The sequence below is a fragment of the Parus major genome, chromosome 4 (assembly GCF_001522545.3).
Source record: "Parus major isolate Abel chromosome 4, Parus_major1.1, whole genome shotgun sequence".
NCBI classification, from domain to species: domain Eukaryota; kingdom Metazoa; phylum Chordata; class Aves; order Passeriformes; family Paridae; genus Parus; species Parus major.
This window is the reverse complement of record NC_031771.1, coordinates 5,597,126-5,613,915: the sequence shown is the minus strand read 5'-3', so window position 1 is coordinate 5,613,915 and position 16,790 is coordinate 5,597,126. Positions and strand designations below refer to the sequence as shown.

General features: G+C 42.2%; 1 protein-coding gene across 5 annotated transcripts in view; it reads right to left on the bottom strand.

Annotated features, from left to right (window-relative positions):
• Positions 1-16,785, bottom strand: part of SPATA5 (spermatogenesis associated 5) — a 163,929-nt gene extending 147,144 nt beyond the window's left edge. For 2 of the 5 annotated variants that reach the window (XR_001521024.2, XM_015624710.2), the window contains exons 1-9: positions 16,629-16,785; positions 16,094-16,218; positions 15,365-15,522; positions 14,114-14,172; positions 12,816-13,433; positions 10,640-10,769; positions 9,968-10,024; positions 9,130-9,253; positions 7,759-8,014 (exon numbers count right to left, since the gene is read on the bottom strand). Coding sequence is in view for 4 of the 5 variants with exons in the window: in XM_015624710.2 (XP_015480196.1) it covers positions 7,759-8,014; positions 9,130-9,253; positions 9,968-10,024; positions 10,640-10,769; positions 12,816-13,433; positions 14,114-14,172; positions 15,365-15,522; positions 16,094-16,218; positions 16,629-16,761 (1,660 nt within the window). In the remaining variant the exon portion in view is untranslated. Of the gene's footprint in view, positions 1-7,758; positions 8,015-9,129; positions 9,254-9,967; positions 10,025-10,639; positions 10,770-12,815; positions 13,434-14,113; positions 14,173-14,418; positions 14,606-14,630; positions 14,851-15,364; positions 15,523-16,093; positions 16,219-16,628 lie in introns of those variants that run through there. The other 3 variants (XM_015624712.2, XM_033513401.1, XM_033513402.1) reach the window with 3 other exon arrangements.
• Positions 16,786-16,790: the final 5 nt, after the last annotated feature.

Here is a 16,790-nt window from a genome sequence, read left to right as displayed (position 1 = left end):
TTTCTTGTGGCACTGGAGGGGGCATCTTCCTCTGCTTCCAGATCTTTACATAATACACTTCAAAATTTAACAGGTTTATGCATAGAAAAAACCATTTCATATAACTTCAAATCAATTTATAAATGTATTTTAAACTTTATTTTAATTTAACCTGTACATAAAACTGTATTTAGGAAAACAAGTCAGAAAGCAGAACTTTTTGCTCTCAAAACCATATTCTGCAATCTGTCTTTAGCTGCCAGAGCTATATGGGAAAAATCCCTGAAGAACTTTCATGCACTGTTTGCACAGGAAAGATAATGCCCTTAAATCCCTTGTAACCATAACATTGCAAATTTACTGGGTTAACCTGAGCACTAACCGACTACAGGGATTATTTCCACGATTTATAGTCCTTCCTCAGGAGCCCTGGCATTTGCTGGAACATGTCTGTGGAGCTGCCTGAAAGCTGCTGAGAGGTGTGACGGGGAGGGCAAGGAAGGAAGGAAGGAGGAACTGCACTTTCAGAACTTCTTTCGCAGAGGAAATGGTTTATCCACAGATCAGGTACACACACACGTCATTTATCCCAACACTGTGACAACAGAGGGAAATAAGGAATACCAGACTGCCTGTTCCTAGCCTGCTCCCAGACACAAATGTACCTAAGGGTGGTCACACACGTGTGTGAGGAGAAAAAATAAGGACTGCCAGGCTATCAGAACAGCAAGGGTAGAAAGACAAGAAGCAACAGTTAATGGCTAACTGCCCAGTGTAATTGTAATTAGGAATGTTGGCAAGGGATACAGCTAAAAATTGAAGTCAGGAGACTTACGAAAACTTTGCCTGAAAATGTTTAAGCTCTGTCCCCCAATAGTAGCTAATCATTCTACATACAAATGCCTACTGCTGACTGCACTGCCACACATGAATAATATCATTTCTTCCATACCACTCCAGCTGCAGAAGCAAGAACATGGTGACTTATCTGCCAAGAAGGTTCATTTAAAATATTAGTTAAAGTTATTGATCAACTTTTCTGAAAAATAATCCCCATTTCCTGCTTATATAAATATCAGCAGACAGAATGGGATGTGATTTAAACAGATTATTAAGTACTCAACCCACAACTGTGTGCATGAAGTCAGCAATCCCATCATCCAATTAGCTGCAAGTTTTGGATAAACACCCACTTAAAATTAGTTATGATGAAAACTGAAAGTTCACATGCCCCAGCTGCAGTGAGTGCAACGTTCCTCATGCTAAAACAAAAATCAAGTACCATTACAAAACAAACAAAAAAAAAAAAAAGGGGGGGCAAAGATTTCTTAAAGAAATATATAACACCAAAAACCAACACAGCGTGCACCAGCATTGATTCAGAGAGGCAGCAGCCACATGTAGCCACTTCTCTGCAGAAAAGCCATCATTCTGAGCTGCTGCTCAAGGAAACAATCCCAAAACACGTGTTACAGGGGCCAAAAAAGCCACACTGCTTTGCCGTGTGTGTGTGCAAGCCAGGGCATGTTTGCTCCTAACCTGCTCAGCCACTTGCTTTGGTTCAGAAACACCCTCTGCTTCAGGGACCCAACTTAAACACCACAGAACACAGTACCAACTCAACAGTCATGAGCACTGAAGATGGACACTGGACTTTTCTTGCTCTCCTTACACCACAAATTAAGAGCGATGGAGCACAGTGCCAGAAAACTCGGTTGTCCCAGTCCAAAAATTCATTTGTAGCTTTACTTTTGCATCACATCTCTGCTTTTCAGTGCATTTCAAAACCCTACATTCTGCCCTTTCTGCAAAAACTTCATAATGCTTTTTTTTTTGTATTGACCATCTGACCAGATATGTTATTAATATTCCCCAAACTCCCACATTTTCTATGTGACCTTTTCACAGAAAGGCAAGCAGCCTTTCCCACCTCATTTTGAGTGTCACACGGGGACCAGTACTCACACAATGCAATAGCAGATTGTTTGCAAACAGCATAGCTTCAATATTTGCCCCTGCTACTAATAAATAAAGAACACAGACACGGTATTTTCAGTCACTTTCCATAAGGGAATAAAATAATTATAGCATGTCAAGCAGCGCTTCCCTTTTCAAATCTGTAACTGCAGTCACTTAATTTGAAAGCCAACCAAAAACCTGCAAAATAAGCAATCCCATTGCCTTGGTCATCAACTGCCCCTTGTCAAAATCTGCACTTTCACCAGCATCTCAAGCCCACATTCCTACATTTAACAGCATAATCCAAGAAAAATATCTATGTTTGTTGCATATCCCCAGCAGAACCCGGATCCAGACAGCACTGGGAAAGGCTCAGAACCTTTATGGCTTAAAGAAAAGAAGGATATCCTTGATGCCCTAACACTGGGCTGTTTCATCAGGGCTGTGGCTGAGCTGAAAGGAAGAGCTCGATTGGAGATAGGAGGCTGGGAAGGCACGGAGTGAAGGCAGCGTTTGTCTGGTTGAAAGAGCAGTCGGGGGCTGCTCCTCGGGGTGCACAGAGCCTCACTGTTAATCACATTAGCCCACACGGCTCATGTTTCCTGCAGGTGGCCAGGCAACCACAACTGCAGGGGCTGGGGGGAAAAAACCTACACAGGTCTAACAAAGAGACATTCCCAGGCTTCAGGGGAATTCACTTCCCTGCCAATTACAGGGAAAAGCAGAAAAATCCTAAGAGACAGTCCTTCAGCTGAATATTGTTTTTTAATTCTTACTTTTAATGCAAGTGGATTGCAGAAACCCTTTTTTTGGGGGCGTCGAAGATACAGCAGGAAGTTTCTCAGCTCCAACAAAAAGCCAAGTACAGCATGCTCCTAAATAAATCACACCTTTACAGTTCTAATATCCAGATAAAATCAATACACAGAGCTATGGATTAAACAGCATAAAGCCTCTCCATTCTGTAGTATTCACCAGAATGCGGGGGTAATTAAAGGGGCAAATGAACAGCACAGACAAGACCTCCAAACAACAGGACTCAAAATTATGAGCACAAGACAACAGTCCATGATCACATGCCCATGAAAGTGGCTTCACAGATTCAGCAGAGTAATGCTGATTCATACTGGCCAAAGATGCATCTCAATCTCTTATTTCTCTAAGATTTTTTTTGGTAACAGACAGCTCAAGCCAGTAAAACATTCTAATCCTAAAGGCTAAGCAGGGTGATACCTTTTCCAGGCAATTAAAAAACTTCTGATGCAAAACAAAGCCACCAGTGCCTCTTTCACAGAAGTCTCAAAGTCTCAGTGCTCACAGCATCCTTACTGGAAGCAAATCAGTGTTCCTGCCAGAGTGACCACTATTTAAACAAGGCCATTTGTTCTTCCTCTCCTCATGATGCTATCTTATCACAGCCCAAGTGTTTTATATCAGCACACTGAAATGATGTGTAATGAACAAGGATGTTCCAGATAAATTCTGGGAGTCACAAAGCAAATACTTCCTTTCTCTGTAAACAATATGACTGAACCCACTCCTTGAAGAAATCAAGCTATATTTATATTCACCCTCTTGAAATGCTACAGGCAGCCATAGAAGGATAAGTTTATAATAAATTGCTATATTTGGAAACCTTTGTTGCTAAGCATCTTCTAACATTCAGTACAGTTTATAACCATTCATGTCCCTGCTACATAATTAACATTTCATATGTTTTGGTTTTTTTAAAAAAGAAGCACGGTGTTTATCTTTGCCAATAAATTAAAACCATTATAATTTTTTAGGGAATTAATAGAAGACCACGTGGCAAATTAAATAAAGGAGAGGCAACAAGATCTCAAGGGCATACAAACACTGGCATCTATATGCAAGGATATGGCAGTCTGTCTTCTATACACTCCTCTGCTTGAGATAAACCAATTCAGAAGGCAGCTGTTCACACTAAAAACCAGTCTAATAAATAATTTAGGATACAGTAGACCTCTCCCAACCTGAAGAATGAGACTTTCTCAGCTACACACATAAACAAGCCATTTTCTTGTCAAGAATTCTCTGTGTGTGAATCCCTTGGATGGTACTCAAGTCCTCAGAAGTGTACCAAGAGGATCCCACTGGGAGGTGATGTCCATGGGATGTGGCCCAGTGCCCACCAAGGAATCTGCAGGTTTATCACATTTGGCTGTTAACTTCTGTGTAAATCACAAGGATCTTGGCTAGGCAGTAGAGAATCACAGCAAATCTTAATTTCTTCAGTGTAGCCATTACAGATATTGTAACCCTGGACATGTCCTATAAAAATCTGTTTTGTGGTTTCATTTTTGTGAGAGGCTAGAGCTGTATCTTCAGTGCAGGAAAAGGAGAAAAATCCACTAATATTTTAAAAATTCAGCAGATAAAAACACTCTTAGCTGATTATTATAAGCACCTCCATATAAAAGTTTCATAGATTTTGATCACAATACCCTGTTTGGGAAAGTCCAGATCACACTGCACAGATTCTCCAGGTTCCTTGTCCTCTTTTCCTCTCCCTGTCCATCCCAGCATAGACCACACCACAATTCTGTACACACCATAGTCACAGGGGCCTAGAAACATTCAACACAAAATGGACACTACAGGCCCCCAAAATTGCTTCAGAATTCCCAGGAAAATGCAGATTTGCTGAAGAGAACAAACTTGCCTGTCTGACCCCAGCAGTACCACTAAGCAAATCCCGCACTGGAGAACAAACAACTTCTGCCAAAAAAAACCACAGTTGGAATATGTTTAATTCTACAGTGGTTACTTACTTTCCATTAAAAAATGGTCTTCAGAACTATATAGAAGGCAAGCATCAAAGCTTTTATAATGAAGTATCTTAGGAAACCTGACTAGTGAAGCAAAAGCCCTACAAATACTAGATTTACCATGTCACTAATTACTACACCCTTAGTTTATATAAGCAGTATATACACAATACATGTGTTAAAAAAACAGAGTTGAAGTAGAAAGATAAGGAAAGATGAGTCCTCTGGAAAATGATCTAAACTTTGTATTAAGAATATAAACATATTTAGCTTGCAAACTTGCAGTCTTTCCAGCCACAAACCCAAGGATATAAATTGGGTATGCAGGACCCGAGAATCTCCCACAGACCACAACAAAAATACAATCAGCAAGCAACAGCAATCCTGTGCCAAAAACCAAACATTCCTGAGTTCTGAAATCCTTTTTCTAAGCTAGTTTCCACATTTCACCTGTACTTATACACACATCAAGTCTGAATGTGGCACAAATAACCTTAATATTTGTGAAAGAATTCTTAGCTCGGATGTTGTCTCAATACCAAGCATTTTGGACATTTAGAAATGTGCATTAGTCGCCTTAACTATATGTTTATACCATGTTTTATGCTGTAATATATATATATATATATATATGAAATGCTATATTCAATTCTAAGGCCTACATCACCAAAAAGGTTATTGACAAACTGGAGGCAGTTCAGAGAAAAATCAACACAGTTTCTCGGAAGGCAGGAAGGACTTATTTATGAGAAAAGATTAAAAGAGCTAAATATTTATAGTTTGGCTCAGTAATGAATGAGGAGGTAGGGGACATGAGAACAGCCTAGAGATATCTGAAGGGTGTAAACACTAAGGAGGGAGAGCAAACGTGTTATACAAGGATGTAAATAGAAATAATGGGATAAAACTAAACAAGGAAAGCTTAGGCTGAATATCAGACAGCATTCCTGGACAGCAAGCTAGTTTGGCCCACAGAACAGTTTATGAAGTGAAGCAATAGGAGCCCATGTATCTTGGAACAACACAAAAAGCTAGACAAAACACTGGAAAATTTGCCATATGAAGGAATCTTGCTCTCCTGAGGAGAAACAGTAGATTTATAAGAGTCTTTGCTAAGTTTAACTCCAGCGAAAGCAGTAATCTTTTATAAGGCGTTGAAAACTTAATATAAAAAGCAGATAAAGAGCTTAATTGGGGGAAAAATAAATACTCCAACTAAGAACGTTCCTTAGTGATGAGCAACTTAAGTTCAGTTTATGTAACAGCTCGACTGACTCATGCTTCTGTAACTTCTTGAAGAGGAAAACTTCACGTGGGCTGCAAGGAGTTAAGGGCGCTGGACTGTATTTTCCCCAGCAGAGGTCACCCCACGGTAACAAACGGCAGGGAAATCCGACAGCATGGATTCCAACTTGAAGAAAGACGAGCAGTAGGAAGGATAGACATCCTCCTCCCCTCATTCACACCACTGGCTTTGGATGCAAAGATCCTGGGTAACACCGTGCCCCGCAATCAGCCACAGGTCGATGCCTGAAGTTTTTTTATCCATATAATGTTCAACCGGCACAACATTCCAGATTTATTTTCTAAGAGGTCCTCATGAAGTGGGTAAATATCATCTATTTGCAGCTGGATTATGAATCCATCTGCACATGCGTAAGTAAAAGCCTCGGCTGGGTCATGTTTGGAAATGAAACCACAACACTTCTTACTGAGAACTTGAGATTGCATTAGTTAAGTGTTTGCTGTTTGAGTCCTGAGACACAGGCAGACTGACAGGCTTCCAAAAACACAGCGGAAGGAAAAGGGAGTTTATCTTTTTTTTTTTAACAAATATATACAAGCAGGAAAAATAATTATGTTTTCTCACTTAAAACAGAGCTTCAAACACAACCAAAGCCAAGAAGAAAGCGCTAGAAAACGAATCATATGTTTTTATCTTCTTGATCCATAAAAACTCCACGAATTCATACTTGAGAACCATCCCTTAAAAATTCTGGAAGCTGGCAAGCAAAGACCTTGCTGTTCCAGGTGCCATCACCCCTAATAAACATCTGTCATCTTCACAGTCAGCTCTGATGCAAGAATTATCCGTGCTTTGTGCCACTGCCAGAGGAAGCTGTCCTGGTGCCAAAGGAAATAAAAGTAACCAGCACATGCAGCTAACTTATTTGGTGAACTACAAGGCAGCAAATACATGTCAGCAGAGCTGGACAGTCGTATTTTGACTCAGCTGTTTTAAAGGGCTGCTCACAGGCAGGTTTAAGCTCCAACACTCAAACTGTGCAGACGCACTCCAGCAAAACCTGGGAACTGATAGAGCGTACTTGCAATATTTCATCCAATGAAAACAGAACTGAAATCATGCTGAAGCATTCCCTGGAACATACTGAACCCTGTCTGCATGATGCATGGGTAATTCTCCAGGGCTATGCCTGTTCCCAAGGCCAGGAGCCACGTTCCAGCCCCCGGTACAGGGCGCGCTCTGCAGCTCTCTCAGCTCCGCTGCACAACCTGAGCCAGGCGCACACAGCGTCCTCGCCCCTGCCAGGAGCTTCTCATCTGCAGGAAAATGGAATATGGGCACAATACATGGAAGGGAGACACAGGAAACACCACTGAGACCCACAGCCATCCTGGGAACAAGGACCTGCAGGACAAGCTGTGCAGCCAGAGTGACTCAGGATTTTTGTGAGCAAGGGGTTGTCTAGAGAGTAGAAAAACTCTCAGGGATGTTGGTCAACTCCCAAAACCAGGGCTTTACTAAGAGCAAGCTAAGATCCTTGAAATGGCACAGGAGGTTCCCATGGGTTATTGATCTAAACACTGCATTTTAAAAGTTATTAATATTCAAATAATTCTTTCCATCTGCCTGGGAAGAGACACTCTTGGCTGTGTTTTCTTTGACACAAAAATTAACAAGACCTCAGTTGTTTCAAAAGCAATTAGTACAGACTGTTGTTTTTTTTTTTCCTTTAATAAAGAGACTAACAGTAAAGTATTACCCTAAATAAGATAAACAAAGCCTTACCTGCTTCCTTGCACAAAGCTGCCAAGTCTGCACCCACATAACCATGTGCACTATCAGCCAGATGGGCCAACTGCTCTGCTGTGAGCGAATGGGGAACCTTCTTGAGAAGCTTCTGGAGTATGTCCAGACGGTCCTGGGCATTGGGAATTCCAATTTCTATTTCCTTATCGAAACGCCCGGGCCTGCGCAGTGCTGCATCCAGGGCATGAGGGCGATTGGTGGCCCCAAGGACCAACAGCTGCCCTTCACTGCCTTCCTGAAGGCATCAAGCAACACAAAATATTACTTTAAAAACACAATTAAATGTCAAACAGATAATAGAAGAGGCACTCCCACTTTAATCCCCAAGAATCTGCTTTCCTAAACTGGGAAAGAACCAAGGAGAGAAAAAGAAAGGCTTAAGCTAAAATGCAGGGTTGGCACAAGAACAAAATGGTATCAGCAGACCTTGAATAAACAAGGTTGGGAAACAAATCAGTTCAGGTATCAAACCCAGCAGAGACAGGAGGTTATAAAGCTTCCTGCAGGCCTAGCAGGAAAAGCAAGGTCAAAAATCCTAATAAATTTCCTCAAGCTCTGCTTCTTCATTTTTACAATGAGGCAAGATCAGTTAGGAGGTCTCTTGCAATGTCATTCTCTTTTTGTGAATGAAGCAGTCTCCAGGAAGAATATCCATCTGCCCCTGCCATCAGAAAATAAGATCTGCCTGTGAACAATTCCAGGCTGGGCAACTCAAGCTGCCATGCAGGAAAACAATGAGAAACTTTCAGATTACATAAACAGAAGAAATTTATTTTCATACTCTGGACAGAGTTCTTTCATCTTTCCTGCTAATAATCATAAAATAATAGATCAGAGATTGCCAAACTTTTTGGGCTCAAACCATAATTTACTCAAGTCAATTAAATTTACTGTTTCTTTATTAGGCTTTTGTTTATGCCCTGCATACTGCTCTGGCAATCTTGAAATAGCTGCTGTTGCCTTTAATCATGCAACCCACATATCACCAGAAGTATTCTGATGACCTTGATTTAAGAGCAATTAAAATACCTGGTTTAGTTCAATGATGGGCTATCACTGAAATTTCAGTTTGATCTCCAAAACTACAAGGAGGTGGGGAGAGAAGGCAAAGGAAAGGCGGTGAATGGAAAAACCTACTTTCTTTTAAACTAACAGTTTTCAGGAGACAGTCCTCTCCTATGTCCTCTGCTTACCATCCAAAAAAGCATTAGATTATTCTAAAAAGTCTCACCTAAATCTGTTTCCTTTCCCCACAAGTGATACATCTCACATAGGCTCCACAGTAGAAACAATATCATTTTGTTCAGTGGGTCCCCATGTACATTAATTGTCCCATTACATTCAACTTACTGAGCCAATGCCATCCATTAATGTCAGGAGTGAAGCAACAACTCTCTTTTCCACTTCATTCTGAACCCCTTCTCTCTTTGGACAGAGTGCATCCAACTCATCTATAAATATAATTGAGGGGCGACTGAGGGGAAAAAAATAAAAGAGAAAGAATGTTAAGGTGCTTGGGAAGATTTAAAACTCTAAGGCAGAGGAAAGCTGCTCATGGAAAAGATCCAGTTCCTACAAAAATTAACAAGCATCCCACTCCTTTAGGTAACTGCAAGTTTCAATCCTGTATAGTGTTACTCAGAGAGAAAATGAAAATCAATAATATATTAGACAACTAAAAGTCTCAGTATGCAATAATCTTTTGCTAATGTACTATGAACACCAGTCACATGGAAGTCTAAAGTCTGCCTGAGCCAGGCCTAACAAATTTGGACAAGATGCCACCCAGAAGAATGTTATATCCAGTACCAACACCAACTCATTTAGAGCTGGCCTCCAAAGATAAAAACTAGAGGAAAATCTGGATCCTGGTGAAACTCTGGCTCATACTCCTGTCTGTTATGAAATAAGAACACAATGCACTAACCACACAGGTCAAGCAATTTGGCACCATCCCTAACAGCCTGTTAAAAAGGACAGTGTCCTAAAGGATTTAAGAGGCATCCTAAAATCTCACTGCTTTCCTTCTAGTTAAGCTCTACATTAAGAAATTTATTTCCTTTTAAAAAGCTGATAGATGAAAGAAAAAATAAAAAAATCACAATTCAAAGCTTCTTGCAAATATTTTTTATTAAGAACATTAAGGCTGGAACTGATACCACGAATAGAATTCCCCAAAGGAACGTACCAGAGAGAAGCCTCAGCGAATATCTGACGTAACCTCGACTCAGACTCGCCATAAAACCTGTGAGAATGAAAAGATTTTAATAAAAAAAAAAACTGTGTTTTTTTGTCTTTTCCAGGCAACTTGGAAAATTACTGCTCGTGACTTCACAAAAAGCTGTAGCGCACACAATAAAGTCCTGAAGTCTATAATCTTTATTTCCACGAGGACCAGAAATTAAAGAAATGGGAGACAGGCAAAGTTAGAACCATTAGAAATAAAGGGAACTGCTTCTCTTCTGTATTAGAAACAGTGTTACCTACATTTTTGAAGAACAACACAGAAATTACTCCTCTGGAGACATCAGTCTGTGCAGTGTCTCCTTAATTGCAAATACACTTTAAGAAGTTTCTCTTCTTGTTGCAGAACTAACCTACAGGCAACTGCAGATGCAGATTTTAATCTCCTCTTTAATTCAGTCCATGCCTTACACAAATTTCCTGGCCAAGTCCAATAAACCTCTTTTGATACAAGAAACACAAGCCCGACTTGAGAGAACCCATTCCTGCTTGTTTTGACTCTTTTTGGCAGGTAACCCACACCAAATACTACATCCCTCCACAATGGACAGATGCCAGGGTATATTTTGGGCTACTGTATTTACAGAATTAATGAAAATCAAGTGGGTGGACTTACTTGCTTATGATTTCAGGGCCGTTAATGACGGTAACGTGAGCACCAACCTCGTTTGCGATGGCCTTGGCAATCATGGTCTTCCCAGTTCCTGGAGGGCCATAGAGCAGCACTCCCCTAGGAGGAGGGATCCCTTGGGATAAGCACATGCAAACAGAGAAAAGAAGTTACTGGTGATAAATGCCAGGCCCAGCCTGCACTTGCACATTTCACTGTCCCTGTTATTACCAGTATTAACTTGACCTCAGCATTAATCCCCTCAGCAGACACATCATTACAATGAATTAGGCTTTCAGGGAAAAGATCACTCTTAAATGGGACATTCATCCACATTTTTTATTTTTAATGTCCAGAAAACTCTCTTTAAAATCACCTATTTAAATCACTCTATTTTCAGTCATTCACTATAATCTTCACTGGTTTTTTTTCAAAAAAATTACTAGACTGAGTACCTAACGTCCGTGAATACACTTTAAGTTATTCATGATTCCTACAGTATCATTATGACAAATGTCACACATCAGAAAACCCCTCCTCTTCAACACTCCAGAAAGTCCTAGAAATACTGTGAGGCCTGATTTCAAATGCTTACAAGATGATGAAAAAACACACATTAAAAGGATGAATCTGCCTATTTAATGGCACATGATAAGAGCCAAAAACATTCAGGCACAGAACATAGGGGACTTTGGAAGAATAAGGTACTGCTGTGTACAGCTGAAGTTGGTCAGAAAACACAGGTAAACTGCAAGAAAAGCTACCCTGATCCCAGGTGAAGAGCCCACCAAAGAAAGTTTCTGACCAGCAAAGCCAAATTAAATGGGCACAAAAGCCAAAAACAGAAGTTGAAAAACTAGAAAGCAAAAAGCAGAGAGAGATGTTGTACACAGGCCTGACCCCAGCACAAAAGACACTGGTGAAACACAGCCAAAGAAACATCAGGTGGGACTGGGAATCAGACAGGGAATGATGCCTCAAAGGCAGGCCACAAGCCCAAATCTGAGAAACTAATACATTGGGAAAGAGAAAAACTTATCTGCCCTCTGACAAAGGATAAAAATAAAAGCATCTCTACAGACAGGTTCCTTCACTGCAGTCCATTACAGCATGTGCTGCTCCCTCCTGTGGCGTTTCTGGCACTGGCAATACACAGGGCTGTGGAACCACAGGCTCACCTCAGCTCCAGCCTCACTGCTCGTGAGCAGACAAGGACCCCCAGCGTTTGGACAGGGGCTAAATGTTTGTAACTGCTGAGAAAACATCATCATCCATCATGTGATTAGTAGAGAATCAAGCTTTAGGGATTAGGTATGAAGAACACTCATGCTGAAGCCAACTGCTGCCACAAAACCACGTGGTGATGCTGGGGTTGGACCACTCGTGGATGGAGACACCTCACACCACCCCACTGACACCTGTGGATCATGACCAGGAAGGAGCCACCTGTGTGCTATGGAAACTGTCCCTGCTGAAATCATCTCCTTTCTCAAGTGTGCGTGGGGGAAGAGGTCATAGAGAGAAACAAAGGGCCTCCAAGACAAGATATTAAAGAAATATTTATAGGTAGAAGAGCCCTGTCTCACAGCGACGCACGCTTCAACAAGGTACACAGCCATTTGTGACAAATACACAGCACAGAGTCACAAAAATCCTCCAAGACTTCTTATGTATGTGTGGCAACAGTAATCATATTTGGTTTTCCCCCCTCTAACTCCACACTGAGTAGTTTGAGTAAAGAGCCTTAAAACACCTCTTTAAAATTTTGCAGGAACACACAGGGATAAAAAAAGCAGAAGTAATCTGAGTTCTTCACACAATCAACTGAGTCTACCAACACCAAAATCGTGTGACAACACAAACGACTGCACCTTTCAAGTGTCCAGGTAGAGAAGCCTTTCCTATTTTCTATAAATTCTCCTCATGCATGCCTGAATTTTGGTACAGACACACATTTCTTCCCTGCCCAACTGTTTTTCACACAGGCTAACCAGAACATCTCCACAGTATCCATACAGTATAATTATAAAGCGGTTTGACACTGATAGGACACACAAGTTTAACAGATCAGTTACATAAAATTTGGTGCATAATCCTGGAGTAATTAATGTTTAAAAAAATGCAAAAAAAGCCACGTTAAAAAAGCAAGTTAATGAAGAAAGCCAACTCTCAGGCATCATACCGTAACTCTTGAACAGTTCAGGTTGCTTCAAGGGCAGTTCAACAGTTTCTCTAATAGTTCTGAGCTGGCTGCTTAAGCCTCCTATCATGTCATAGGTGACCCGGGACCCACAGTCACCATCCTCTGCTACACCGGTCCTTGGTTCAATAAAATTGATTTTAGTTCTTGAAGAAATGAAGTAAAAACAATCTGTATTGCTCATTGCTCCGATTTTGCCAGTTAGTGGGAGTCCCTCAGTGCTGTGCTCCCCAGCCAGCACCAGATCTTGGGTGAGGTCTGCACCATCTCCCGTGCTGAAGGTTTTGTCTCTGTGCCCAGAGTCGGGAGCGCAGGGTGTGGCTGGTGAGCCTGGATCCACAGCTTTGCTTGGGGTGCTCGTGGAGGCAACCTCTGGGCTGTCACCAATGTCCATCCTGCCGAGCTGTAAGGACAGGTCTAAGGCACTGCTCTCCAAATCTGATCTCTCGAGGTCTGGCTCACTGCAGTCGCCGGGAACGGCGCTGCTCTGGGCAATCAGCTCGGCACCGTCAGTCCCCTTCACTTTCATCACCACGATGTTGCAAAGCTTGCCATAGTAAGTGAAAGCCAAGAGGTTTCCTGGCAGGACTATTTTCCCATCTATGAGAAGGTTAAAGAAGAAAAAAGACAAAGATGATGCTATTTCAATCTATTTTGGCACAAATTAACACTCAGACATTATTGCATCAGAATAATTCTTTATAGGGAAGCTTAGAAATTGCTATAAATTAACAGAAGTTAATTAGGAGGTGATTTCAGGTTCTTTCAATGATCCTTTTGTGCATAAGCAGGCTCTACTGGATAAACAGTTGTCAGTATCACATGTAATCTCCCATACTTAAACTCATCATTAATTTCAGCTTTTTAAACTTCATACAAAGGGCGGATTTTGGAATTAGTATTGTGAGAAGCAAAAGTTTTGTATTCACTCCCTTAAATAACTTACCATGCTTTTTTAGTACACCTATCACCCAATGAAGAGCAACTTGACTTACTGACCACCAACATAAAAAAGGGAATTCAGAGATTGGGATTGCAAGTTAACATTGATCCTTTAATTTGTTATTAATGCGCAGCAGTGCACTCTTCCCCACAGTGCAAGCAAACTCTGAAGTGCAGCACAGTATCAGCCTGAAGGGATCAGGGACAGATCCCTGAACAAAGTAACATCCCTTATTTTGCCATAAGCCCTTGATTAAGAACGTAAAAGGAAACTGTTTGCTCTTGAATCCAGAATTACAAAAATTGGACAGTCAAAAGAGAAGCAGCAAAACTCATACCAAGGTTTCTCAGTAGACAGACAGACATTTCCTCAGCATTCACGGTCGCATCTTTGTCCCTGTGGTAGGAAGGAAAAAAATTGTTTTTTTCCAAGCACTTAAAAATAAAACCACAGTCCACAGAACTTCACAGTCTTCATATCATATGGATTTTTAACCCTGAAGATATTAAGCACATTGCAACAAAAGAAGCGTATCTATTTAATCTGGGGCTAGTTTTGCCAAACAAAATGCTGTAATTAGTAAAATTTTAAGTTGTATTTATCATTTCTTAGGATCACAAGTAGGCAATGCAGGCATCTCACCTGTCCAGGCGTGATAATTGTTGTTACAGGTACTGAACTGAGAAGAATTCAGATCAGGCACATCTTTTTCAGCCTTGTATACACACATACACAACCTCTATTGACTAAAATAGTGCCTTGACCATTTACACATCCATTAGCCAAACACTCCAAGTTTTCCCCACAGAGCATTTTGTAGTCGTTTAGTTAACTGGCTCAGAGCTAAGACTCACTTCATCAGTTCTGCAGATGGAAATCCACAGCCTGTGTAAGCACGGACACCTGGGTGTGACTTCCACGCTGAAAAGCAGCGGCACCGAAGGCACCGAAAGCAGCTGCTGCAGTTCACAGTGTGAACAACGGGGGGAGCCCTAAGCCTGCAAATGAAAGCCGTCTCTCGGCTTTTAAGGATCAAGACAGCAACTTGACGGAAAACAGGTGCACAAAGTTAATTTAGAGGACACTTCTTAATAGATCATTGCCTTTCCTGATCAGTAAACACAGAGGTATGTTCTTGGGGTCTGGAGCTGGGGATTGATTCTTTTAAGTGGAGGAAAAGCTAAATTATGCACACAAGCATGACCCAGAGGTGTTTAATTTGCAGAGAATGAGCTGTACCTGTAAAGCACCTAGAAACCTGGGAAGTGCTTGAACAATGGGACGTCAATTTATTCTTTTAGTAATTTATGTTCTTGCTTCTTACATGAAACTATGGCTCTCTGGACATCAGGAGGAATTTCTTCCCGGAAAAAAAAATCTGCAACTGACTGCCTGGGAGCTGTGACGTTAATTTAAGTGCTAGGACGCTTTCAAAAGTACCTGTAAAGTAACTTTATTTAGGAAATAACTATAATCAGACTCTGCAACAATCCAAATGCCAATTCTGTGAAATGATAAGAGAATGACAAATTTTGAAGGGAAGTGGTTGAATGAAAACCTCAATAAGGTGATATAACAAGTTCCATACCTCAACTTTACATCGACTTCCTCTGCCTGGATGACTGCACCAGTCACAGGCTGCACAGTGACAGCATCACCTGGATTTACTTTCAGGTTCTTCTGTGTGGTTTCACCCAGCCCAATTCTCCCCCCTGGGAAGCCTGTGGTGGGCCAGGCAATACAGACCTAGGAAGAGTTTTCAAAGCAAACAGATGTCAGTTGAGGTCTTGCCCCTCTCATTTCCAGTCAAGGTAAGTAATGATTTAATATGAAGGATTAGGTTAAAACCTGGTCCCACTGAGCAAGACACAAGGGGCACTGAGCTTAGATTTGATTTAAGACACTTTCAAAATTGAAGGGGCTGTATTTTGCTTACGAATGTGATAAAAAATTCCACCAGGACTCTCTACACATTCTGCAGATAACTCAAAAGCATACATTGTGCTGATCAGGAAATGCTACCCCTCAGTGAAAAAAAGATGAGCAAATAACTATACACTTTATTTGCACGTAAGAGATGTGTGTGCTTATGCAAAATATAATACATAACCCATCTATTCACACATGACTTATCAATTTATAGAAAAAAAAATATCAGCTGCATGGATTTTTTCCAAGAGATGCAACTACAGTGTAGAAAACGTGGAAGAGCACGTTCATCATCTATCTCAATGCACGATCCATGCTGGTTCCACTGAATACAAGAACAAGCTAATAGAACAGGGAATGCACTTTTAGGGTCAAGAAAGGCTCTCACCTCCTGCCGCCCCTCAGCGGAGGTGAGCAGGGCCGGCCTCCCTATGCAGAGATCCGCCGATTTCATGCTGTTCAGCGACAGCTGTGCCAGAGCTCTGCGCAGCATCTTCGGGACTTTGTCATCTCCTCGAAAGGAAAAAAAAAATAATAAAATATTTTTTTTCTCTCCCCTTCCCCTCAGTACACCCGGCGTTTCCCGCGCTCCCCGGCACGCACAACCTCGCTCGCCCTCAGGGGAGCGAGCGGAGCCCCGTGAGGCGCTGCCGGCGGGACTGGGAACACGGGCGGTCCCACGCTGCCGCTCGGCACTGCCCCATCCACCGCGATTCAGCTACCACCGACATTTCCCCTTCCACGGGGATAAGAGCAGGTTTCCTGGCAGCCTAGACTGAGAGACCCCCAACCCCGGTCCCGCCTTCCTGAGGAGCCAGGAGCGCGGCTGGGCAGGGACTCTGATTCAAACGAGGCGCCCTCAGCGCGCCGTGCTGAGGCAGCCGGGGCTGGAGCTGCCCGTCCCCGCCTCCCGCACCCCGTACCTGCCTCCACGGCGTCGGCGACACGCAGCGCCAGCGGTCCGCCCGCGGCAGCTCCGAGGGTTGCATCCCCAGGGGAGCCACCGCCCGCGGCCGGGCGCCCCTTGCTCTTCCTTCTGGAAGAGGAGGCGGACATGCTGCCCGCGGCCGGCGCAGAGCGGTTCC